This window comes from Triturus cristatus, chromosome 12, assembly GCF_964204655.1.
Source record: "Triturus cristatus chromosome 12, aTriCri1.1, whole genome shotgun sequence".
Classification (NCBI taxonomy): domain Eukaryota; kingdom Metazoa; phylum Chordata; class Amphibia; order Caudata; family Salamandridae; genus Triturus; species Triturus cristatus.
Genome location: NC_140595.1, coordinates 385,952,744 through 385,978,691, shown reverse-complemented (window position 1 = coordinate 385,978,691; position 25,948 = coordinate 385,952,744). Strand labels below are relative to the sequence as shown.

The window sequence follows — 25,948 nt, the reverse complement described above, 5'->3', positions numbered from 1 at the left end:
TGCAGAATAGCATAAATATTTTAATATTTTGTCATTACATCTGATGTTAACGATGTCCCATTATCAGTGATTAATTTCACTGGACAACCTTCTTCTCTGAAAACATTCTCTAAAACCCTGATGGTGCTTCTCATTATGATATCATGCAACTGCCCTCAAAGGTCCAATAAAATCCAAGTGCACAGTATGCCACAGCAACCCCTGATCCATCACCTCTCTCATGACTTATTGTTCCCCAACTTTTAAGCTCTTTTATCCATCTTTACAATCTGCACATCTCACCACCCATGTTGTAACCTCTTGATCCATCCCTGGCCACCAAACATTTTCTTGTAACCTTTTCTTTGTAAGGGTCTGATCCAAGTGGCCCTCATGTGCCAATTTGAAAAGTTCAAATATCAAACTCTGTGGGAAACAAACCTATCCCCGCTTGAAATTAGTTTACCCTTGCACACTGACAACTAATCCAGAACATTAACAGATGGTCTTACAGCCAGTGGCAATGTACTCTTACACCTGCCTCCCTTCAGAACCAAATCTAACACCTGTTGTAGCACCCGATCACCACTTATACTTCAAACCACCATTCCTTCTCGATAGCTCCTTGCCTCAACTCCACCAAATCCTCTACACTCGCATCAGCCCCCTCCTTGTCAAAAGCCTCAAACATTACATTGTTGACCTCTTGCCATGGTAGGGGCAATCTAGACAACCCATCCACCTGTGCATTCTTCCATCCTGGAATATATTCCAACCTGTACTGGTATTCTTGTAGGCAGCCCAATAGAAGAGCCAACCTCACAGATCATTTCCTCATACCACTCGGTGACAGAATCTGCAGCAAAAGTTTTTAGTCCATGCGCAGCAAGAAGGAAAACCCCCACAGATACATTCTGAAATATTCTGCTGCTCATACAGCAGCAAATGCCTCCATCTCAATATCCCAAAATCTCCTCTCCGATTTAGTTAAACAATGATAGGCAAAAGCTACCATGTTTTCACCCTTTTTTGCACTTGTGTGAGGACTCATCCGCACCCACCGCTCTAGCATCCACAGTAACTATGGGCGTAAGACTGGCGTCAAACTGTGTCAAAACTTTGGCAGAACAAATCTCACTTTTAATATTATCAAATTACTTTAATTGATCTTCTGCCCAAACATATCTGCATGCTTTCCTCAACACTTTCTTGATCTATTCTTGTCTTCTCAGCAAAACTCCTGATGAACATTGCATAGTACTGAATAAGACCAAGAAAGGACCTCAACTGGTCTTTATCTGTTGGAATAGGTGCTTTCCTTATAGCTTCCAAGAGATCCTTCTTTCTTGAGTTTCAGACCCACATCTGCAACCTTATCCAGCACTTTTTTTAGAACCATATTGTGTCTCTCAAACGTCCCCCCAAAGACCAAAATATCATCCTAAAAATGTACACCTTCTTACCCTTTCAAACTCTGACCCATCATCCTTTGAAAAACACTATCCCCCGAAGCAAGGCCAAACGGCATTCTGATGACCTGGAACAACCCTTCCGTCATGATAAAAGCTGCAAGGTGCTTTGAACCCTGGTGCAGCTTGATCTGATGGTAGGTGTTTCTTAAATCAAGTGTACAAAAAAACCTACCCCCTTTTAACGATAACACCAACTCATTGATATTGGGAAGAGGGTACTTGTCCACATGTTTTGGTTCAGGTTGTGCAAGTCCACACAGAATCTAAAGCTGCCATCCAATTTGCCTGTGATGACAACAATAGAAATTCAGCTGGACGTCTCTGTGGGTTCTATTATTTCCTGCTCCAGCATTTTCTTTAACATCCATTTAACCCCTTGCCTGGCAACAATGGGAACATTAATCACCTTGTGCTGAACTGGTGCAACATCCTGTTTTACCATTATTTTATGTACATATTTCTTGAGCTCACCAATCTCTTCCAAAAACACTCTACTTGCTCCCCCCAAAATGTCCTCCACAGTGACATCAACAACCATGACCTGATTCGGTGCTCTGGGATTGATGATGAAGTGTAAGGTGCTTCCACCTTAATATCGGAGGTCAACTTTTCTCTAAATACACCTTACCTTTTACACCTCTCTCCTGAAAGTTTAGGTCAGTTAATTTATAGCCCGATATATCTATCTTCGATCCCTGGTACCCCCCAGGGTTGATATTCTTAGGAGGCAGATGTACTTCTGGCCAATGTAGCATAAACATGTCTCTTGTTAAAATTGTATAGATGGACCTTAAATCCACCATCAGCTGGACCGTTCTCCTTTTATTGTAAACATGGCTCTGGGTCTGGCCCTCCTCCCCGGGATATCCTGCCCATCTATACACCGAGTCCTACCTGCTTATCATCTTTCTCGCTACCTCCCTGCACAGACTCCACCTTAAACTTACTATTCACTTTAGACACCATGGCAAATGTCCTTTATGTCCACGTTGCCTGCACTCTTTACCAATTGCATAACTATTTTTGTAATCTGCTTTATGAAAATTACTTCAACACCTAGTGCACATTCCTTTTGAATATTTAACTGATTCTGATCATTTCAGAGTACTTCCAGATTTCTTTTTAATTCAACACACCTTTGCTTACATTTGTATGCACCCTTTTTCTGTGCTGAGAACTCCCATTTCCTCTTGCTGAACACACAACATTTTTGATTTACCCTCTTTTTTTCCATTTCCCCATGCACAGATCAGATTCCTCAACAGCTTTTGAAATTTCAATGCCATCATATAATGTGGGATTATTTGCCGCCCAGAACCTCTCCTGCATTTTTTAATTTCTGCATTGAACTATCAACTGGTCACAGATCATCTCATATCTCATGGCCCCAAACTGACATTTAGTGATAACTCATGTGATCTTGTCACAAACTGATCTACTGTCTTATCTACTTTCTGCGGTTGGGTATAAAATCGATGCCTACACATCACTATATTAATCTCTTTAGCAAAATGTATCTCTAGCCTAGTTTTAGCTTCTAAGAACACATTAGCAATGGGCTGGCCCTCATTATCCACTGCTGTTGGCAAATACTTAAAGACGTGTTGGTCTTTCTTTTCTAATAAACTCAACAACAAAGCTTTCTTTCTCGACACTCTAACTCTCTCCCAACCAAAGCTTCAACATAATTTTCAAAAATCTCCACACATACCTCCCATTCAATCAGTGGAACTCCGGGCTGAGATAAAAACTGCGGAGGAAGAATGACTGCAGCATTCGTGGTTACACTAAACTATCACTGGTAACTTATATGGATACACTATTAGATGCACTGTCCCCAGGTGAGTCTATCACTGGTGGTAAATTGTTTCACACAAGGTATGTCTATCACCGTTGAAGAACGAAAACCCATTGAAGGCATTAGACACTTTGTCCCAAGGTATGACTATCACAGTTGAAAAAAGAAGACCCAATAAGGATGCCAATATGAAGTATAGTTTCATAGAGGGTGTGCCTATCACTGTTGACGAAAAAAGCACAATAAAGGTATTAGGTACTCTGTCCCTAAGTGTGCCTATAAGCATCAACTAGTCACCAAGTGTGCCTTGCTCCATACAACTTACAACCCTCACAATTGTTATTTACTACAGTAGGCACTTTGCTACCAGGTGGGCCTATCACTGTTTTGCTCCTCAATCTGATAGAATATACCAAAAGCCACTGCTGCCTACGTCGCAGTAAATTATAAATGAAGGAAATCGTAACCAACAATTTCTGAATGAGGAGACACGTAAATGCGATGTACTGCACAAACACACCGTATTGACCACAGGAATACACTTCACGCTTCACAATTCCCTAAAATGGCTGTCAGTGAGTCGCATTGTAGTTTTATAAAGCTAATACCCCTGCCAGTGGCACACCGCTTTGTTTCATGCTTTGTGTTATTGCACCAACTGTTAAAGCAGTCATCAGATTACACATCTTTCATTGGATATCATCGCCAATCTTGCAATGCCACGGAGTCGGTAGAAAGTCAAGCAGATAACTTTATTTATTGTACACATTGATAACTGCCGTTGGTGCTCCTTCTCCAGCCAGCAGTTAACTGACTCCAGAAGGAACTAACTCCGTCACAATACACCAACACCCTAGAACATTCTATCTTAAAGAGACAAGTACACTAAGCACATAACCCTCAATACATAATATAAATAAGTAATATACACAGATACAACAGGGTCACATAGCAATGTGAGAGTTGCATCATCTCGGTCCCAGAGCAGGACTGTATTAACTATTTGTACGCAGTTTACAGAGTTGATCTGGGGAACCCTGAAAGAGAGGTAGCAGCGCCCGGTGAAGGGTTGCGGTCCTGTTTAACTCTAGCTCTAATTTCAACACCTAATTGACATGGGCAAAGATAATTTGCTGGCAATAGTAATTAAATCTACTGTAAGAGTGGTGGGCAAGTTATTTGTTTTTAGTTTAGCTTTTAATTATTTATAATGACAGGCTGCTATCCTAGGAGTTGGAGAGGTACTATTATAACGGCAATTTCTAAACGAGGTGATCCGGCCAACCCTAAAAATGACTGCCTCATAAGCCTACTTGATATAGAAGGGAAATATACTTTTCAAACGCAATTTTGATGTATTTGAAGAGCTAGATTGAAGATCCTGCATTAGTACCCATTGAATAAGGGTTTTTTTTTTATAGAAGGGCACTCAACAATGGATCATTGTTTCAGCCTTTAAGCCATGGCCCAGAAAGTAATTGAGAAAAGAGGCAGTCTTTTTTGTTGCTTCATGGACTTTTGGGATACTTTTGATCTAGTTGATCATGCTACCCTTTGGGGAAAACTGAGTATAATATATATTCCTAGTTTCTGCTGGCAGTACAGGAAGCAATGCATAAGGACAGTTGAGCTAGGGTTGTTATAGATGATAATGGATCGCTTTTCTGTAAAATCTCCATCAACAATGGGCTTTGTCAAGGGTGTTTCCTCACACCAACTTTATTTGCCCAATTCCTTGCTGAACTTCCAGCAGTTTTACAATAAACCCACCCATTTACCACAATACAGGTGGTCCTCATATACCTTGTCTGCTTTATGCTGATGATTTGTTTATAGTAGATGTAACTCAGGTGGGCATGCACAGGAAATTAGAGGCTTTTGATGATTATTAAAAGGAAACAAACTTTCAATGAAATCAGAAAAAACAAACTCCCTGGTATTTGGTGAGGACTGCAAGGAGTTTCACTGGAAATATGGAGATGTTTCGTCGAAGGATTCCTCATCCTATATATACAGTGGAAGATCCATCTCAAAGCATTGAAAACCTGGGCATTTTCTAGGGAAGGTGGGCTGAAGACATTTAAAAGAGATTATGGAGGTTCCTCTTCAGATCCAGTCATTACAACTTGCTTTATGGCTCAGGGGTTCACACTCTCCGTCGCAGGCATGACTTGAAGAATCTGGAAGGAGTGTGCCTTAAAAATCTCATAGAGCCTCCCTTTTGCGCTTTGATCCAGGCAATTGGACTGAAAATTAAGTTGAATTCCTGGAAATTACTACTTCGATCCTTTGTCTATGGTTCTGACATAAACAAATTTTAGCAAATAATAAAAAAGTGTTGACGCTATGTGCCAAAGATATATGTACTAGTGAGTTACATTGGACGAGGCGGGTAGGATATCAGTTAGTAAGGTTGGCTGCAATGTTCAAAATACAGAGATATAAAGTAGAGAAACCGTTGCCTTTAATAAAGAGGGATGTAAAGTATAGCAGCAGGCTGGAATAAAGGGTCATAAATTTGGAATATCTAAGGAGTAAAAGGTCCATCAAGTACTTAAGAGACTCCTAGGCTCTCAAATTGACCTTTCCCTACCTTTCGAGGCTACCCAACTCTGTAATGCGTATGGTAGTACTAAGATTTCAGGCAGGGCTGAATGTCTTTTATTGTGTGTAAAGTATAGTTTAACAAACCATCGGTTTAAATAAACCTAATGTTTACTACTATTACTACTACTGTTTATAGTACAACTATTTGCTATAATTAAAAAAACTTTATTGAGAAATGCAATTTTAGAGAAGCAATGCTGAATATTTTCTCAACGCAGAGGTCTGTTATTCGTGCAAAACGCAATTGTACATAATTGATTATTCCATGAGGTGTTTATTTGCAGTGTGTGGTGGACTAGAGACCTATATGTGACAGATCTCCTCTTCCCCTCTCTTTAATGTAATTCAGGGGCAAAGGAGGGGGTCGTCATTAAATGGAACTCTCCCCGTACTTAATTACAATTAGGCAATTTTAGCAGACATGTTACTAGATGTGTGGAGGGTATGCACATTACAGCCCGTCCTTTGCCTATCTGAATTCAGAAACTGATGATTTATAAAAAAAAAACATACATACTTCATTACTTTTTATTGGTGCAAGATAACATAGAGGTTGCTAAATGTGATCTGATCAATAACCTCACAGTTTTTATGGTGATTGGCAGTGTGCATCTGTGTACAATTTGAGTGAGCCGGTTTTTCTCGAATCAGTTTAACTCCAAAATAATCAAATTTATTCTCAAATGATGAACCTGCTGGTATCCAGGGAACCATGCGGTTTACTTGCTGTGATAATGATTCTCACATTGAATATTGGATTCCTGCTGAATAATGACCCCAGACAATTGCATCTAAGGTTAGCAGGAAGCAGTAGAGGAAATTAAACGAGCGCACCGTTTGACAAAGCAGGTCTCCTCAATACTTTAAAGACGTGACAAATCAACATTAAACAGACGTTTTCATTCATGCATTCATTTTCCTCATGTAAGTAACAATTGGTTACAGTTGATAAACGCACAGGTTTATTAAAGGTAACCTTGATGCAGTGATTTGGACGCTTTTTTTGTAAGCTAGCATTCAGTCAGGCTGGCGCCAAGATGCCTGGTGTTGGGTGCAAATATTAAATGGACTATTAACATCTGAGCCCTTGTGGTAAAACAGACTAAAAAGGTGGAATGGATTCAGTGGCGGCTCCTCTGTTAAGACGTAGGAGCAACGCCTCACTGCTCTCGCAGCAGTGAGAACATGAAAAATAAAAGGATAATAACAGAGGTTATTATCATTTTATTTTTCCTCGCTTACTGCAGCCGAACGAGGGCAGGGCGGGCCATCCATTCTGACAACATGTCGACACCAGGCAGCTGCAGGAAGAAAGAGTGGTGCCACTGCTGCGAGTGCGCGTGGCGGTTTGGCTGGCGGTCTTATGATGGCCAAACTATCATGCGCACATAGATCTCTCCACCCGAGCTCTGCTGCACAGCTGCGTGGAGATTATGGACAGGTTCATAGCCTCTTAGTGAGTGACGAACCAGGGTGCTTAGACCAATCCCAGCGCTGCTTTCATGCTGGGTAATACCAACATGAGAGCAGCATATGAATTGGCATAGGGGAGCCTGTGGAATACCAGGAGTTGGGGAGCAGAGGCGCAGAAGATCACAGAGGCTGCAGATGGCAGGTAAGCATTATTCTTTACATTTTGTCACACGTGCTGCCACCCCCATTTGCCCCACCACTTTAATGGCACAGCAGCTGTCACTGAATAGATTTACTATACTCCTCTCAAGTGCAGAGCCATGTAAGTGAGCCACAGTTGCACATTTTATTTACTTTACGAAGCAAACGCTGTTTTGCTTTGAAAAGTGTCCTTTTCTCAGAGAAGAACACTGTGCCCCGCTTTGCATCATGTGGGGGTTACTGGAGCGGGTCATAATAAACAGCCATAGGTTTTGATGCAAACCCCAATCAAAGATAGTCAAACCCAGCTTCAGTCATAAATTAATGCCAACTTAAAGCAGCTGTAAAGAAGCAGAAATGTGCTTGTTTCTCAAAAGAACAGCACAATGCACGTGTGCGGCTGTGCACAGCATACTCTCAGTGTGTGGAATTTATTTTTGGGGAAGTGTATGCATCCTGTTCAAATCCCTGCTTGTGCTACATAGTACACACTTATCTTTGCACCATGGAGGGAGAGTGTGCAATGGAGAAAGCTGCCTTGCTGGAGTGACAGTGCGGGGGATGAAAGCAGCAGACTAATCACAGTAGATATAGGACTACATGTACTAACATTTCCATTTGCGATTTCCTAATAGCACATTTTTGTGATTCGCTATTAGGAAATCACAAACACTATGTACAACATTGTGTTTTACAGTGTTTGCGATTCCCAGTGGGTCGCAATTGATCTCCCTCATTAAAATTCATGAAGTAGGTCGCAATTTGCGACCCATTGGGAATCGCTAAAAACACAGGGATACTGGCCTGCTGGGGACAGCAGACCACCATGTCTTTCTGGTTTTAAATAAAGCAACGGAAAACGGAATGCATTTAAAAAAGAAAAGTGAAAAGTTGTTTTTTAATTTTTTATGAGTGGGCAGTGGTACGAAGAACCACTGCCTGCTCTTAGCATATTTGCATAAATTGACATAGGGGAAGTGGTCCCTTGGGTACCCCTTCCTGTTTGCGAATGGGTTACCACCAAATTGAATTTGGTGGTAAAAGTGAATGTTCCGCAACTGCTTTTTGGTCACAAAACATTCATACATACCTCTATGATTCGCTATTAGAAAGGGACGTCCTTAACAGGCCCCTTCCTAATACAGAATTGCTAACCTATTTTGTGATGGTTACTGAATCGCAAAATAGGGTTGGTACATAGAAAAGGGTTTTTTTCCAGTTGCACCTGCCTGACTCTGTGAATCGGGCTCTTTGCGACCGAGAAAATGCTACATACATGTAGCCCATGGTCCTGTGCTGGGTTCTATCTCTTGTACAACACAAATGTGGGTGCTGCACTCTAGCATGTAAGAAATTATGAAGCTGATTGTTTGCTGAGAAAAGGATATCTTTCTGCAGCAAAACATATTTTACACTGGAAAGTAAGTACCATACACCACTGTCCTTGCTTCACTTTGTGTTTGGTTGTGTAAATCTAGGCATTGGTGTATTAACTCACAGAAAACTGTACAAAAAATTCAGCGTGGTTGAATTCCCATTTCTTCCACTTTCTTTGTAAACCAGACACAAAACACACCAAATTCTCAGTGAAAACTTTATTGACACCTTTGTTGTTTACAAATGCAAACAGCAACTGGTTGTAAATACCCTGTAACTAAAATAACATAAGGCGGTGACCCAGATGAAAACTCACATAAACGTATAAATACTTAGCCACCAGAAAGACAGTTGCAAAAATGCAACAATCTTTAATTCCAGATACCTACAATTGTGACCTTATTGTCAGCTAAATCAGTCACACAACTGATGGTGAGGGGAAAAGAGGAGAGATCCTCAAACGATATATGTCAACAGTTGACGGCGGACTGATGTACTGAAAGGGTACAGTGAGATTGGAGAACACTGAACCGCTCCACAATCTAGGGTGGAAGTTGTAGAATTAAAATGGCTCAATCTAATTGTGGTAGACTATTTGCTAGAAATATCTGGAACCATTTGTTTTCTTTTCATTGAACACCTGCCTCCAGTCTGGCCTGTCATGTAAAATGTTATGGTTTATCATGTTGAATGCTGACCACAAGCTCAACAGCACAACCATTTCTAAATGGTCTTCCTTGATAATCAGATTGATGTTGTTGGTGATTATTAGACAAACCCTTGCAAAATACCTCACTGCTCCTCTCTACACTCCCATATCTACATTCTCACTGCATCATTCTGTTAAACTTTCTGACATTATTGCATGACACACAGATCATATGCCAGTTCTCAAGTATGATATCCCTTTATGTGCTCCATCTGACCATCTTATCACTGCATCTGACCCATAAACATCTTGCTCTCATCTTTCCATTATTACTTTGCATGAACTAGCTTCTCAATGAATCGGTTTCTAATCCTGCCACCACTGTAAGAAATTGAGTTACTGGTTGAGGGGGGTGAAACCCTATTCAAGCAGCAACCACAATCCCTGAAAAGGTGTAGTCAGAAGCAAACCACAAATTAACCTGTGTTCACCCCTTTGGTTTGTTGGCACATGGCAGTCAGGCTTAACTTAGAGGCAATGTGTAAAGTAATTTTGCAGCACTTTAAATAGTCATAAAGTGAAAACACAACACGAGAAAAATCCCACACCAATTTTGAAAAATAGAGTATAATTTAATGAATACTTAGGCACGAAAACATCAAAAATCCAATCAGTAGAAGTGGAGATATACACTTTTAAATGTTTAGGTAAAAATTGCACCCAAAAGCACAAAGACCACTCACAGTTATCTGTTTGTGACTGGCCAGGGGAAAGTCACAATTTTAGACCAACCATGATAAAACACGGGTTGGATACAGGGACCAGGTTAACCCCACTGAAAGATACAGATACAGTGAAAACCCTGTCAGCATCACAGATGGTCATGGCTGGAGCGCTGTGTTGACTGTCACCATGGACGTCAGTAGTGTAGTATGAAGAGTTGTTTGCCGGGACATTGTGTTGGCGGTTAGTGTGGGCAGCATGGTCTTTCTACAAACAGGCCAATCCGCGTTTGTGAAAAGCCCAAAAACTTCAGTGGAGCTCAACTGAGCCACACCAAGGGCCCAGGACCTGAGGGGCACCACTTGGGGGTCAGGAACGCACTCCTGGAGAAGCCAGCAGGCCTCAAACTGGTCCAGCTGCAGGTCCAAGCAGCAGATACAGGCAGCAGGTCTGCTGGGCAGTTTCAGGGAGCATTCAGAGCTTGTCCCTGTAGCTGAGAACAGGAGGCCAGCTAACTGACCCTTGGAGTCACGTCAGCCTGGGATGAAGGGTGCAGGTCCAGTCTTCCTACTAAGCAAGCAGAGCAGCAGGCAGCAGAGTAGCAGGGCAAAACAGTGGCAGTCCTTCTGGCGGCAAAGCTGCACCATAGCCCTTCTTCTGTACTATCCACAGATCCAGGAGCGTACCAAGGAGTTGCTGTCTGAGGTCTAATATTTATAGCTGGAGCCTCCTTTGAAGTGGTGAAATATTCTAGAGGCTTCCCTCTGAAGTGCACAGGTTTCCTGCCTCCCTTGTCCTGGCCCCAGCCTAACTACAGGGGAAATGCAATTTGTGTGAAGACAGGACACAGCCTATTTAGGTGTCAGTGGGGATGTGCCTAACTCCGCCCTCCCATCCTGCCAGTGATAGCCCATTTAGGCACACCAAACTCTCTCTTGTGTACACAAAGTCCAACTGCCAACTATAACCACAGACAGGCGGCAAGTACTAAATGGATAAGGCAGGAAATGCCAACTTTCTAAAAGTGGCATTTTCAAAATTGTATTTGAAAATACAACTTTACCATAAAATAGAATGTTTCATTACAATTCCAAAGACACCAAAAATTAACTGTTTACCTGTTCCCAATTGGAAGCTACAGCTTATTATAAGTAAAAATGTAACTCTAATGTCATATTATCTGAAAGGTAGGCATCATAATAGCGAAAAATAAATTTAAGAGCTTTTTACCATCAGGACATGTAAAACTTAAAATACTTCTCCTAATTTTTGAATACATTGCACCCTGCCCTGTTGGCTGTTGTTACGGCCTACCTAGGGGTGACATATGTGTTCAAAATTGGGGTTTGGGCCTGGCAAAAGGTTTATTTTAGCAGTTTGAAATTGCAGTTTAAAACTGCAAACAAAGGCTGCCATGCAGGCCCGAGTCAAGTTTGAAGGACTACTTAAGTGGGTGGCACAATCAGTGCTGCAGGCCCACTAGTAGCATTTAATTTTCAGGCCTTGGGTACATGTAGCACCACTTTACTAGGGGCTTAAAAGTCAATTAAATCTGGCAATTGGGCATTAGTCAATTTTACCATGTTTAGAAGAGAGACCACAAGCACATGTCCAAAATATTGCAAAACCTTGTTTTTAACCACATTACTCCCTTTCCTCTATAAAACAGCGTGCTTACACCCCCTTGAATCTGGTTTCTGGGTGATTCACTTCAATAGTCCTCCACACCTATCTAACTTTATCAGCTATGCTAACCACAGCCACCTTTCATTTATCCATGTATTTTTAGATCCTTCAGAAGGCTTTGCACTACTGATCACCCCACTTTACTTTGGTGCCTAAAGATCTTCAGTATCAATGACTCTGCCATCAAATTGTTTTCCTCCTATCTGACCAGATGTTCTTAATTTGTTGGAAACTGAAGAGATATTCTCTCTATCATTTTTGAGTTCATGCCCCCCATGGGTTCGTCCAGTGTCCTTTTTTATTTTCTCTAATTAATACCTGCCTTATTGATATTATCCTATATTTTGGTTTCTCATGCTGTCTTTATGTTGATGAGACACAAATCTTCTTTTCATTGCCAACCTGTACAGCCCCCTTCCTATCATGTATATCTAACTGTGCCATATGCCACTGAATTACCCTTCTGATCTCTCATCTTGACCTCATCATAGCAAGAGGGCCTATATTTTTTCCTTCATCCATAGATATCCCCAATGATGGCTCTATTTATTTTCCTTCTTACCTTTGCTACTTCATCTACACTTCATGGAACCCTTTTCAGTCCAACATGAAGAATAAATCTTCCATCTCCAACACTGCAAGATATCAGGTCCTGAATATATGCACACTCTGTTATACTTCCCTTAACACACTGCCAAGACAATGATCGACTTACCAATACTATACCATTGACAGACGAGTGATGGGCCTTCCTTATTATTCATTTTCTCCTGTTTGTGAACTCGCAAACATCACCACCAAAGTCTTATGTAACCTCCCTAGACACACCCAACCACATGTTATCAACAATAGGCTATCCTGGCTGAAGAGGCCAGACGTGAGTGCCGGGCACACTGTGCCACTGGATTCAGCTATCCTGGCTGAGGAGACCAGATGTGGGTCCCGGGTTTCCTGTGCCACTAGATTCAAGCTATCCTGGCTGAAGAGACCAGACGTGGGTCCCGGGCTCACTGTGCAACTGGATTCAAGCTATCCTGGCTGAAGAGGCATCAAATGTGTATCTTTTGCATCAACAATAGGCTGACAGGCTCTCTGACAAGAAGAGGTCCCTCTACAAATCTCAATGCCACGAATGTGATATCTACAAACTTCTCATGATGAATACCTCATAACCTCACTCAAAGCACCCTCTTCCACTCAAAGATTATCTACAGTTTATACCTGCTGTCTCTTAGGTCCCTTACACCGTAGCTCAATTCTACTGTAAATATTCAGAGGTTCCTCACTTCAGGAGCTTAAAACAGATCTTTCTACTTGATAGAAATGTATAAACAATTATTGTTGCAGGGTGAAAACCTATCATACAGCATAAGTATGTTACTATAGAATTAAGGTAAATATATTTGGAGGAAAATACCCCTTCACCCGACCACATTGTATGTGGTGCATGCTTTAGTTTGGTTTGTACTTACAAGCAGGGGTGGCTCCTCTGCTAAGGTGGAGGAGCATCGCCCCACTAAGTACAAAAAGAAAAAGAAAATTATAATAACGCAATGTTAAAAACGTTAAGTTATTATCATTTTCTTCTTGGAACCAGCCAGTTTGGAGAGGGGCTGGGCTTGCCTGGGAGAGGGAGGAGCAGTGGTTCCTGCTGCACTTAAGCGCATATGACAGTTTGGCCAGCCGTTTCAATCCAGCCAAACCATCTTGTGCACTTTGCATGTTCTCCACCCAGGCTGCATTACAGCATCGAAGGAGGAGAGACGGCAGCTGGTGATCGGGAAGATAAGATTAGGCTAAACTCCCACTCTCCTTCCCCTCCCCGCCATCATTCTCAACCAGTCCCCACTGCTTACAAGTAAGATATTGTGGTATTAGTGGAGGGAGTAACCACACACCTCAAGCAGCTGCGATCCCTAGCTTCCCCCTTTGTGGCTCCTGGCATTGCTGTTGTGACCCCTGACCTTGGAGGTGGCAAAGTCAGTGCCAATAAAGTTATGATTCTAATTCTTACCCCAATGTGGATATTTGTATCTTCTCAACACTGGCAACGATGGTGGGATAGTGTTGAGAAGATCCACAGATCCACATCGAGGTAAGAATTAGAGTTATAAGTTTATGCTTGTCCAGAAGCACATATAAATTCAACTTAGTCCAGCACATGAATGAATCAACCAATCCTTCACCCTCTACATATATCCTTCCCATGTTTTCAAGACATCACAACCCGTATGCCAGTCAGGCTATGTCCATCACACTTGAACCATAACATCGAGACATGAGCGCAAGGAAATCTCTTGCCCCTGTCCCAACGTCAATGCTCCAGTTTTGCAAGCTTTCCTCTTTCTTCCATATTCCACATTACATGAATCAGCACTTAAAGCATGCACTGAGTTTTTTCGCCAATTGTCACGCAATCCAAAGAAGCATCCCTCGCCACAGTCACAGCGTCCAATTCTCTTGGCGCAACACTTGCAAGAGTCGGTTGTGTGACCGTGAACGCAGTGTTTACCTTTGACATTTTGTGAGGTAAAACATAACTCTGAACTATTATTATGTGAACGGCCCATGGTATTGACTCATTATGCAGTGTAGGCTTGCACAGTTTGAGTTAATTTGTAATACTTACTAAGGAGTTAGTTGTGTGACGAAGGAATCTGACGACTTTGGCATCCGATGTTGGACAGGCCAAGGCCATGTATCGATTTCTGAACGTGCCATAGATTTTGAGATGGAATCCGGACTTCATTGCAGGTTGTTGTGTATTCAACGACTCCTTGCTACTGGCGGAAATACCCACACCATACGCAGAAAGGTCAAAGTAGAGGCTGTGAGCTCGAATCTCTGGGGTGGGCACCTGAAGTGTTTGCAAAGAGTCAGAACAACTGTTGATTATAATTTGTTTAATGACTTATCAGATACTATCATAAAATAGACTTTTTAAGTAGCCGTCAGTTATCGATTTTGCAAAGTATGGCAAATGTGATTTCAATGATCAGATAACTACATATCATTGCGCCTTTCAATGTAAAAGAGACAGTCATTTAAAAAGGCATGATTACGAAACCAAATACACATATTAACATGCCTTTTCAAAACAATTAAACCATAGAAATGTAAATGTTTTAGGCTTCTTCAATCACTGCTGATGATCAATGCAGCAAAGAATCTACGGTAGGGAGCCTAAAGGGTGTGACGAACCCTTACACTCACAGATCTCAAAGCTGTGATTTCTTGTTTGCATTTATTATGTTAATATAGTGGATCTACTTTGAGGCCTCTTGCCATATATCTACACAAGTATATTAAATAAATAGGATGAAATTAAAGGTAATTTCAAGAAGGGTGGGTCTTAAGGAAGGTATTAACTCACTATAGGTGGCTTGGTTAAACCAAACCCCAGGTTCAAGTATTTATCCATATTACCTTAGAATGTGTAGTTATAGATTTTGCCTAATAGATGAGTGCAAGAAAGCTCTGAAATGTTTGAGATAATGATACATTTGACAGAAACACTGGATACCTTACAAAGTTTGGTCATCAATACATACATCTGTGCACACTCTTTCCCTTTGGGGGCTGGATGTGTAAACATTTGTGCAACTCAGCAGAGCAATTATAGTTGCTGCATTGCTTTGCTTGATAAGGAGAGAGCAGAGCAAAGAAATGGCACAGTTCTGCTCTCTCCCTGTGCTGGCACATTTTGGGCTGACTTGGGCGCCCACAGGCACCCTTGAACCATAATGCAAGGGTGTCTGGGTTATGGTCAGGGTAGTTTTTGTGCAGGAAGGGGTATGTTCCTGCTCAAAAACTATCCTTTGAGGCTTTTTTATCTTCTTATGTGTGCTGTAGAATACAGCACACACAAAAAGAGGAAATAACAAGGAGAAGTAAAGAAGTTTCTCTTGTTACACCAGCCACAGACAGGCGCCCCATTTTGGAGCAAAACCATGTCTACAACTCTTTGTAAATATTTGTTTGCATCACAATCCATGGGTGAATGCATGGGAACACCCATGTGCAACTCCTGGAACTCCTCCCTGAAGTGAAGTTTCATTTTTTTTCACAAAGCAATACAAAACATTTACATGGCTTTGTAAATACCGAAATGGATTTTGTGTAGGGTCTGCATCAAAAAGTGACAAAAATCACATGCAAATCTTTGAAAATCTAGGCCTGGCTACAGAATAAGGAAACTTTCCTGTTTTATGATATGTGAAGTTTTCATCTGTACGTACCAATATTTGTTTTTCTACATTTTGTTGGTATTATCTATAATAATTTTTTTTTCACTGTAAACTATAAGTTGCGACTGGCACATTCCAACGTTCAATGGATAAATGTCCATTATGTCCATTAATACTTCAATGTCGTAAGGGTTTTACATTCTCATAAGCAAAAATAATGGTAACAAAATGTGGTCACCAATTGTGCATCAATGTTATGTGACCTGTCTTTAATTTTGTGATGTGACTGGTGTTCTAAGAATAACTCTTAACAAAGGTAAGAAAGGTATCCTTGAATTAATCTCAACCACCATCGATTGTACAGTCTAATTCTAGTCCATCATTTTTTGCCCACTATTCCACTTTAGGCAGAGACCTTCCCTATAAAAATCATCCTTGGGTTTTGCTGCTAGAAGAACAGTCCTATATATATAACTGGCGGTCACCAGTAGGTTGTTATAGTTAGGCCAAAATAGGTGAGAGCTTTAGGCCTCATCTTGTGCATGGGACACATGCATAAGTGAGCAGGGATGCACAAATAAGCCCTGACAAAGGCCCACGACCTGGCTGGGCTCTGCGCGAGGGTGAAACATATTAGCAAAGACATAAACGGGTTCAGTTGAGCAATTATTTTCATCCAAAACCCCAAATTATCTTTGTATCCATATCACAGGTAACCCAGGAATAAAGAATAGTAGAGGAGGGTATACCTGTAGGTATTTTTAAGACTATATACTTTTCACCTGGATCCCTGCTTATCCAGTTTCGATTTATATAGGAACTCCCATCACATCTTTGGTTGAGTCCGCCCTGTTAGTACCACTCTACCAGGGTGTGGATAGGCACTGATGATGAAGCATGTCACGATCAAGTGAGTGAGACGTTCAGTCCAAAATCTTTGGATACCTGGGATTCAAAATCAAAAGGGTCATACTTACGTAGTAAAATGATTTCAATTGCTTTTTGTGTGTATATGTGAATTTCAGGAGAGTGCAACTGGTTTTAGGATCTCCCGCTCTCCTTCTGTGTGGGAACAGTGATAGTTAGGACAATGTTTCCATAGGAAAATCGCCTTTTGACTTGTATATACGTTTGGCGCCAATTGGCAAATCTCCCCCAAAATTTCCCCCAAAAGTGCACTGGTGATTCTTGTTGTGCATGGAACGTTTTAGAGCAAGCTGTCAAGTGGGGCCGATAAAAAGGCTGGGGGGGTCAAAAAACATGCTTTTCCAATGTTAATTGCCATAGGAGTTTAAGACACAACTACAACCTGAACAACTGAACAGAATGACACCAAATTTTGCAGAAAGGCAGATATTGGTCCAGAGAAGTGCCCTTTTCTGATTTGGTGTAAATCTGCTCAGTAGTTTTGGAAATATTAACGGAAATCCAAATGTGTATATATTGTGACTTGGATCCTCTGTGGATCCTCCTCGGATTTGCGAATCCAGTCTCCAACAGCAATGCCGTGATTGGCTGGCGCAAACTGCAAGGAAAGTTTCGGCCACCATTATGTTAATTGGGACTCAGTTCCCAGCGCTGAAAATAATGTTAAATAGTGATAGAAGGGGTCAGGGTGGAAGCACTCCGACTCCATGGGAATAATAAAGGGGTCTGTGAGTGACCCATCATGGGTATAAAAATGATCAAAAATCTTTTATTTTATTTACCATGCCAGGAGTCGCAGATCCTCAGAGATTCGGGTGGATTTGGGGAGGATCCAGGAATCTATACCCCAATTAAAAAAAACATACACTCACTCACATATCCACACACCTACTCACAGATTTACTCACACACCTACTTAAACACCCACACAACCACCCTCACTCCCACTCACACCCACATAAAGCCACTCATACACCCACTCACATGCATACATAGCCACTCAAACACTCACACAACCACTTACATATCCATATACCCACCCATACAGCCACTCACTCACCCACTCACACACCCATGTAGCCACTCACACACCCACTCACATACCCACAACACCACTCACAAACCCGCTCACAGACCCATACAGCCAGTCACACACACACTCACATACCTATCAAACCCTTCACACACCCACTCACAGACATACACAGCTACTCAATACCCACTCAGACATTCACACAACCACTTACACACCCACTCATACACCCATACAGTCACTCACACTCCCACTTGCACACCCATGCAGCCACGCACACACCCAAGCACATACCCACAAATCCACTCACAAACCCACTAATAGAACAATACAGTCTTCACACATACCCAATTACACACCCACACTACTACTCACACACCCACTCCCACTCATAGACCCACACAGCTGTCAAACACCCACTTACACACCCACACAGTCACTCACACACCCACTCACTCACCCATGCCGCAACCCACACACCCACTCACAGACCCTCACAACCACTCACAAACCCACTCACAGACCCAGACAGCTTTCATACACCCACTTACACACCCTCTCACACACCCACTCGCACACTCACTAACAGACCCTTAAAGCCACCTACACACCCACTCACACATCCATATAGCAACTCACACACCCATTCACAAACACTCAAAATGACTCACTCACAGACCTAGATGTATTTCACACAACCGCTCACTCACCCAGTCACACACCTTCTCACAGACCCACACAGCTTTCAAATACCCAGTTACACACCCACACAAACACTCACACACCTTCTCACACATGCATACAGCAACTCACATACCCACTCACAGACCCTTAAAACCACTCACACACTTACAAAGCCACACAGCTTTCACATACCCACTCAGACACCCACTTACACATCCGCACAACCACTCACACAGCCACTCACACACCCACACAGCCACTCATACACCTACTCATAGACCCACACAGCCAGTCACACACACTCACACACCCTTTATACACTCACATACCTATCTACATACCAACACTAACACTCACCCACACCCTCACACACCCAGGTTGCAGGGACATTATATTTAGGAAATAGCATTAAAAACATAGACATTCACTAAAAAAACAAAGGTTACAGGGATGTTATAGTTAGGAAATATAATTTTAAAAACCAAAGAATTTCACTGAAAAAAGAAAGGTTGCAGGGACATTATAGTTAGGCTCAGATTTCACTTGTACAAAACCATTGAAATTCAGCAGTTATAGTTAGAGTTTTCTCAAGTAACTATAACATGTTCCCTCGCCATGCACTGCTAATTACCCCCTATATTTCATCAGTCATGACATCTTCTATGACAACCTTGATAATATCATTGCAACATTTGCTGTAAAATTATTGATGAGAAAACTGTGCATGTGAGGGCATGAATTATAGTTACATTAAGGCACGAGTTATGGTTGCTTGAGATGACTCTAACTATAACCGCTGTATTCCAATGGTTTTTGTACATGTGAAATGTGAGCCTGACTATAATGTCCTTGTAACCTTCGTTTTTTTCAGGGAATATATATATTGAACATATGGTCCACTTTCCATTTCCATTATTATTCAGAGACTCTGTAATGTTTCACTACCTGAATGCATAGTGTGTGATTAAGACAGCTCCGGCTGTCAAAACGCGTTACCTTGTGTAATTAAAACCCCCACTGCGGGACTTACTGAGAGTGCGGACATTCTTTTCTTTGTGTGCGATTTACAGACGGCTTGCTCTGCCGCCATCCCACACCACTTGCCACGGGCCGAGGTTCCCAGCAGTGTGTAACGTACGGAAGGATCCACTGGCTGGCTGCTTACTTCACCCTTGCAGCTGCAACAATAAAGGCTCTACACTTCCAGGAGCGGATAATCGTTTGACGGCACATCCCAGAGGTAAGCGTTGGCTGTGGAGGGTGTGTGGTGTGGGGGGTTGGTTCGTGTTCATAGCGCATGTCTGGTCCCCATGCCGGCATCCCTTGTGGTTGACACTGAATTCTCTGGCTGGCGCTGGAAACATTAGAACACAGGATTGCCTAACAAAATCTCATTCTCATACAATACCGACAACCGGATAACTGAACAAACATTAATTAAAGCAATCTGCATTTGGGTGTGAGATGTTGTTTTGTGAACAACGATACCAAAGCTCCTGAGACTTAACCAGTTAAAGCGGCAGCAACAACCTCTTAATCCAAGAGGGAAGATTGCCTGCAGTGACATAATTACATATGACTTTTGAAGCATACTAGAGTATATTTACAGACAAAGTGCTCAATATGGAGGAAGAAAATGAAAGACGTGCAGCAGCACAAACCCTTCTAGCACGCACGCCAGGCAAAATAGACAGTACACAAACTACTAGCAAAAATGACACTACTCTGAACACCAAACTTAAACGCTTTGAGAAACTGAAGAAATCCGAAATCCTCCAAATGGTGGGAAGCAGTTTTACTACAATACTATTTGGACAAGAACATGGTACCTTGTGGGTTACGCATATATGTGACACCATCATACGAATCACTCAATCCACGAATGCTGCAAGATTGGGCTGAGAACTCTGCTAAAAGTTCCAGAACTATGCTTAGCATATTACTTAAATATGCATGTGAAGATTGCGAGGCCATCATGACAGAGATCGCTACACTGGAAGAAGAGTTTGCCACCAGCAATGAACAAGGAATTATAAACAAATTTAAAGATGAACTTAAATCCAAACTCAAACAACGCGAAGGTGACATCAAAATCCGCAAGCAACGCAAGCTCCATCGTGACTGTGTGGATTATGAGAGCGGCCGCATACTGACCTACAGTCATAAGTATGACCACCTGTATGAAGATGTACCTAAGATCAAGACACCTCATACTATGAGAAGTGAGACTACTGCACCTTCATCTGTGGAGGCCAGTGATTTGGCTACAGGCATCTCTATAACCACTACAAGCTCAACATCCAAAAGAGTGATCCCCTCCAAACCAGTTACTTTTTTAAATGAGTACTGGCTCCTACGCAGGGGCCGGCAAATACCAAGAGTCACACCACCACCAACGAACCGAGGGCGAGGACGGGGACAACGAGGGAAGGGAAGGGAGGAGCAAACAAAGAAGGAAATGAAGAAAACAGAAAAACCAGAAACGACAGAACAAAGGAGCACATGGGAAAAGTGGCAAGCTCCATGGCCAACCAATAATGGATACAGACACGGTAAATTGTACCGTCATTAACTTATCTGAACGCCCCCTCTCTTTCTTAGAGAAGAAAACTCTATGTCTAGGCCTGATATTTTGCCCCACTGAACTGTTTAATTACTCAGACACACGAGTGGACCTATATAAGTTTGTTTGGAAACTCAAACTTACCAAATTGCATACTCTTAGGAAACCTACTGTAGGTGTCGATGATAACACAGAATCGACCTCAGATGTATCAACAATTTTGACTGCAGGAGAATCCAAAACACTTTTAGCCTTGCATGACTTACACCGCATGTCTGAGGCATCTAATATATCCACCATGGAAGCTATCAACATTGACTTACATACTGACCTAGCTGCCTCGACCAAATTCAAACCCTGTTCCATCTTTTTCCCTGTGTTACCTCATGATACCATTGATACCTTCAATAATATGGTTATTCAAGATTTACTCAAAATCAAACATCAGAGTTGGAAAAAGGCATCCTCCAACAATAACCTTACCAGTAAATAGAAGGCAATCATAAAATCTTTAGCACAGGACAAAAATATTGTAATTCACCCTGCTGACAAAGGGGGTAACATTGTTCTTTTAAGTCACAATATGTATATCAGTGAAGCTCAACGACAACTAGATGATGCCAGGTTCTATCAGAAAATAAAAAGTGCTGTTTATAACGACAGCATAGTGGAAATTTGGAAGAAACTTAAGGAATGGCAACACAATGGTATCATCACTTGGGAGGAATATTGTATTTTAAAAGGAACTTCCCTAAACTCCCGATCCTATACCTTCTACCTAAGTGAATTCACTTTACGCCATAATAGATCATACCCAGGGAGTGAAGGCATGCTACCCTTACCTTAAAAACAGACCCATTGGCTTTTTGGACCATACTAACATGCTAATTGAAATGATAAACCAATGTTTAAAAAACAACATTTTCATGTTTTATGGGGTGATCTACAACCAGGTCCTTGGCATTGCGATGGGCACATGCTTTGCCCCAAGCTTTGCCAATCTATTCTTGGGTTTTTGGGAGTAGGAAATCAGAAAAGATGCGACTCTAACATCTGACTTTTCCAAGGTGAGATTATGGTTGTGCTACATCAACGACCTTTTCCTCATCTGGTAAGGTACACAGGACAAAGTCACCAAGTTTATTGATATGCTCAACATCAATATGTACAACATTAAACTCACATTGAATATAAGAAAACACCAGATTGAGTTTCTGGACGTACTGGTTTCAGTTAAACACAACACTTTGGAAACCAGTCTCTTCAGAAAAACAACTGCAGGCAGCACCATCCTCCACGCCCTCAGTGGCCACCCTGAAACTCTGAAATGGAGTATTCCCTTCGGAGAACTACTTAGGGCGAGGCAAAATTGCAGTACTGAAGAAACATTCAACATCGAAAAACAAAACTTGATTGGTAGATTCTCCAATAGAGGTTACCCCATATGGGTACTTAACCGAGCAGTGGAAAAAGTCAACAAAATCAGTAGAGCTAATACTCTGATCGAACACAACACTGTTAGCAACACTCAGGTAGAATCACAAGACAAGACTGATTACCACATATAATCGCAATTCCCAGCAGATATATAGGATCTTTGCTAAACATTGGCCCATACTTTCCCATTTTTGATAAATCTATCCACACATGATCCCAGTATCACCTACAGGAAAGGCTGCAGCTTAATGGACATTTTGGTCCGCAACGACATTACACAAACACAACAAAAAGACCATAGCCTGAAAGGTTTCTTCCCTTGTGGTTACTGTAAGGCCTGTCAGAACAGCCATATGGTAAAAGGATACACCATACCAGGAAGAGCCAACAAAAAACAGATCACTGAATTTCTCACCTGTAGCAACACATTTGTAGTGTACACCTTGGACTGCCCTTGTGAACTCTGTTACATTGGCACACTTTCAGTGCTCTGTCCAACATGTCCATGTGTTTGCCCTAAGTTGGCAGGGTATGCCCAGACGTTGGTCCCTTGCTCACTTTGCCACTGGATTCAAGCTAGCCTGGTTGATGAGGGCTGTTAGCCCGAAACCGGTCCCAGGATGCTGGTTTCCATTTCAGGGAAGACCTGGCTTGGCAGTTTGGGCTGGACTATTCCCACGAGGCACAGGGTCAAGACAGATTTGCATATAGCTGGGTCTGAACTGAGGTGGCATAGTGAGCTAAAGAATGATGATGGATTCAACCCAGATCTGTGACCAGGGGTGAGTGTCTACATTAATGGCCATAGAAAGAGTCATGGAACATATGCATGCCATAAATAACAGAGATGCACACTACCTGGTTGCCCGTCATTTTCAGACATACCACCTCTCTAACAGTGCTCTGTTGAGTTATTTCATAATCAAACAGGTACAAACAGGCTCTCGAGGATGTAATAGGGTGCAGCTTTTGCATAAACGTGAATTTAAATGGATCCTGGAACTCGAGACCAAACAGCCGAGAGGCCACAATTTAGATGAGGAATTGAATATACATTTACATGTAGACTAAACTGCTTGCCCTTAGTTTCTGCAGTCCTCTTTATGCAGTCTGGTAATCAATTCTTCCTTGCTACAATGTTTATACTTTGAGAATTCATGTAATATATTGTATAGATCGTGTAGAGTGTATTCTATATTCTCTGCATTTTAACACAGGAGGAAATGAAGGGACCCACCGCCATGGGATGGACACTTTTAACACAGGCTCCCTACCCTTTTCTTCCCCATTAGGGGCACCACGAATCCAGATAAGATTTCTTTATTCACTTTTGTCTCTCTTTTGCTAATTTTTTTCTCTCTTGATTCTCATTGCTATACAGGATAATTTTTATGATATCCTAGTCTCATGTACTGAAAGGCTTGTTGGAAATATATATGATTGGGTCATGTCCGTGTACCATGATCAAATTCACTAGAAGTATTATATTGCATTATTTAATATGTCTGACAGCCACTTTTTGCATTGTACAATATTCCTTCTACTGCTCTTAAAGTCATCTACAGTATTACCAGGCACTATGTCTTTTAGTTCACTGTATTTATCTTCCATTAGGTACGTAGCCTAAACAAGTTCAGCTTTATCACATCACATGTGTTTGACTATCTAGCTATAACCCTAGTACCCAGCCTCTTATTTTGGCACTACGTTTTTCATTTTGGTCAAACATCACATAAGAGCTATAGTAATACCACTTGTCCTGTACTTGACACCGCATTATTCTTAATTTACCAACTACTTGCCTTACACAAATCAACAACCTTAGTTGGATCATATGAGTACCCATACAAACTTTGTTTCCATCCTCTCTCTGCAATCTAAGAAAATTGTACTGGTATCCAACTGTGATAACGCAATCAGTACCGTTACCGAATGTTCGTGTATAATATGTCATATTAATGAATCGGTCAATATAATTATGGCATTCAGCATATCATGTATTTACGTAGACTATGTGATATTATTGGCCGAATTTCTGTAAATAACCATATGGTACTCACTGCCAGTTTGCCATTAGTAACACAATAAGATGGCCGCCTTAGTTTCACTATGCATTAACTCATGTGTAACATACTGAACACATGGTCTACTTTCCATTTCCATTATTATTCAGAGACTATGTAATATTTCACTTCCTGTAGGCATATTGTGTGATAAAGAAAGCCCCGGCTGTCGAAACGTGTTACCTTGTGTAATTAAAACCCCCAGTGCGGCGCTTACTGAGAGCACGAACATTCTTTTCTTTGTGTGCAATATATATAAATATATATATATATTCACTGAAAAAAACATAGGTTTCAGGCACTTTATAGTTAGGAATTAGCATTTAAAAACCCTTAGAAATTTACTGAAAAAACCATAGGTTTCAGGGGTGTTATAGTTAGCTGGACATTTCCCTCAGACAAAACCCTAGAAATTCCCCTGTTATAGTTAGTTCGGCTAACTATAACTCCTGCCCCCGCAATGCACTGCTGATGATGTAACATATTACATCACTCATGACATGGTCAGTGACATCACTGATGACATCACTGATGACATCTCAAATGACATCACTGATGACATTTGGAAGGCACTGTTCGAACTTAAAACAATCGTCAAATTTTAACCTGCACGTGTCAGTAAATGTTCAAGAAAATGTTACAAAAAAATATCGTAAAGTTTTAAAAAATTGATGAACTTTTAACCTGCACGTATTGTATAATGTTCTAGAAAGTGTGTTGATGGAATACGTTGCACTTCTGACTTCTATGTGTTGTTGAATATTAAAAAAACGGTTCATATGGAAAATTAAAAAGAAACCAATAGAGAAGTTTTGAAACCTAAAAGAATCAAGGAACTATTCTAATTTATTCTTTACGTGTATTTATGTGTGCAGCAACAAGATTATAGACACAACAGCACTAGGAAGAGGAAGAAGCAGAGAGGTGGGGGGAGGGGGGTAGATGGGCAGAATGGCACACATGCACAATTAAGTACAACACACATATAGACTAACAATGGCCAAAATGAAACACACCAACAAGGAGCACAAGTCACACAACCCGCCAAAATCACACCACTGAACGAGCATAGAAGTGAAAACCACGCTGCATTCATACAGGATGTGTACAAAGGCCAGTCGTTGGTGTTGTGGGATGTCTGCAACCGTG

The 25,948-nt window shown here is 41.5% G+C and overlaps 1 protein-coding gene across 1 annotated transcript in view; it reads right to left on the bottom strand.

The window, feature by feature from the left end:
- Positions 1-25,948, bottom strand: part of LOC146776003 (uncharacterized) — a 508,564-nt gene that overhangs the window by 174,417 nt on the left and 308,199 nt on the right. Inside the window, exon 3 of the mRNA XM_085637925.1 lies at positions 14,535-14,762. Within this exon, the coding sequence (XP_085494051.1) occupies positions 14,535-14,762 (228 nt within the window). The remainder of the gene's footprint in view (positions 1-14,534; positions 14,763-25,948) is intronic.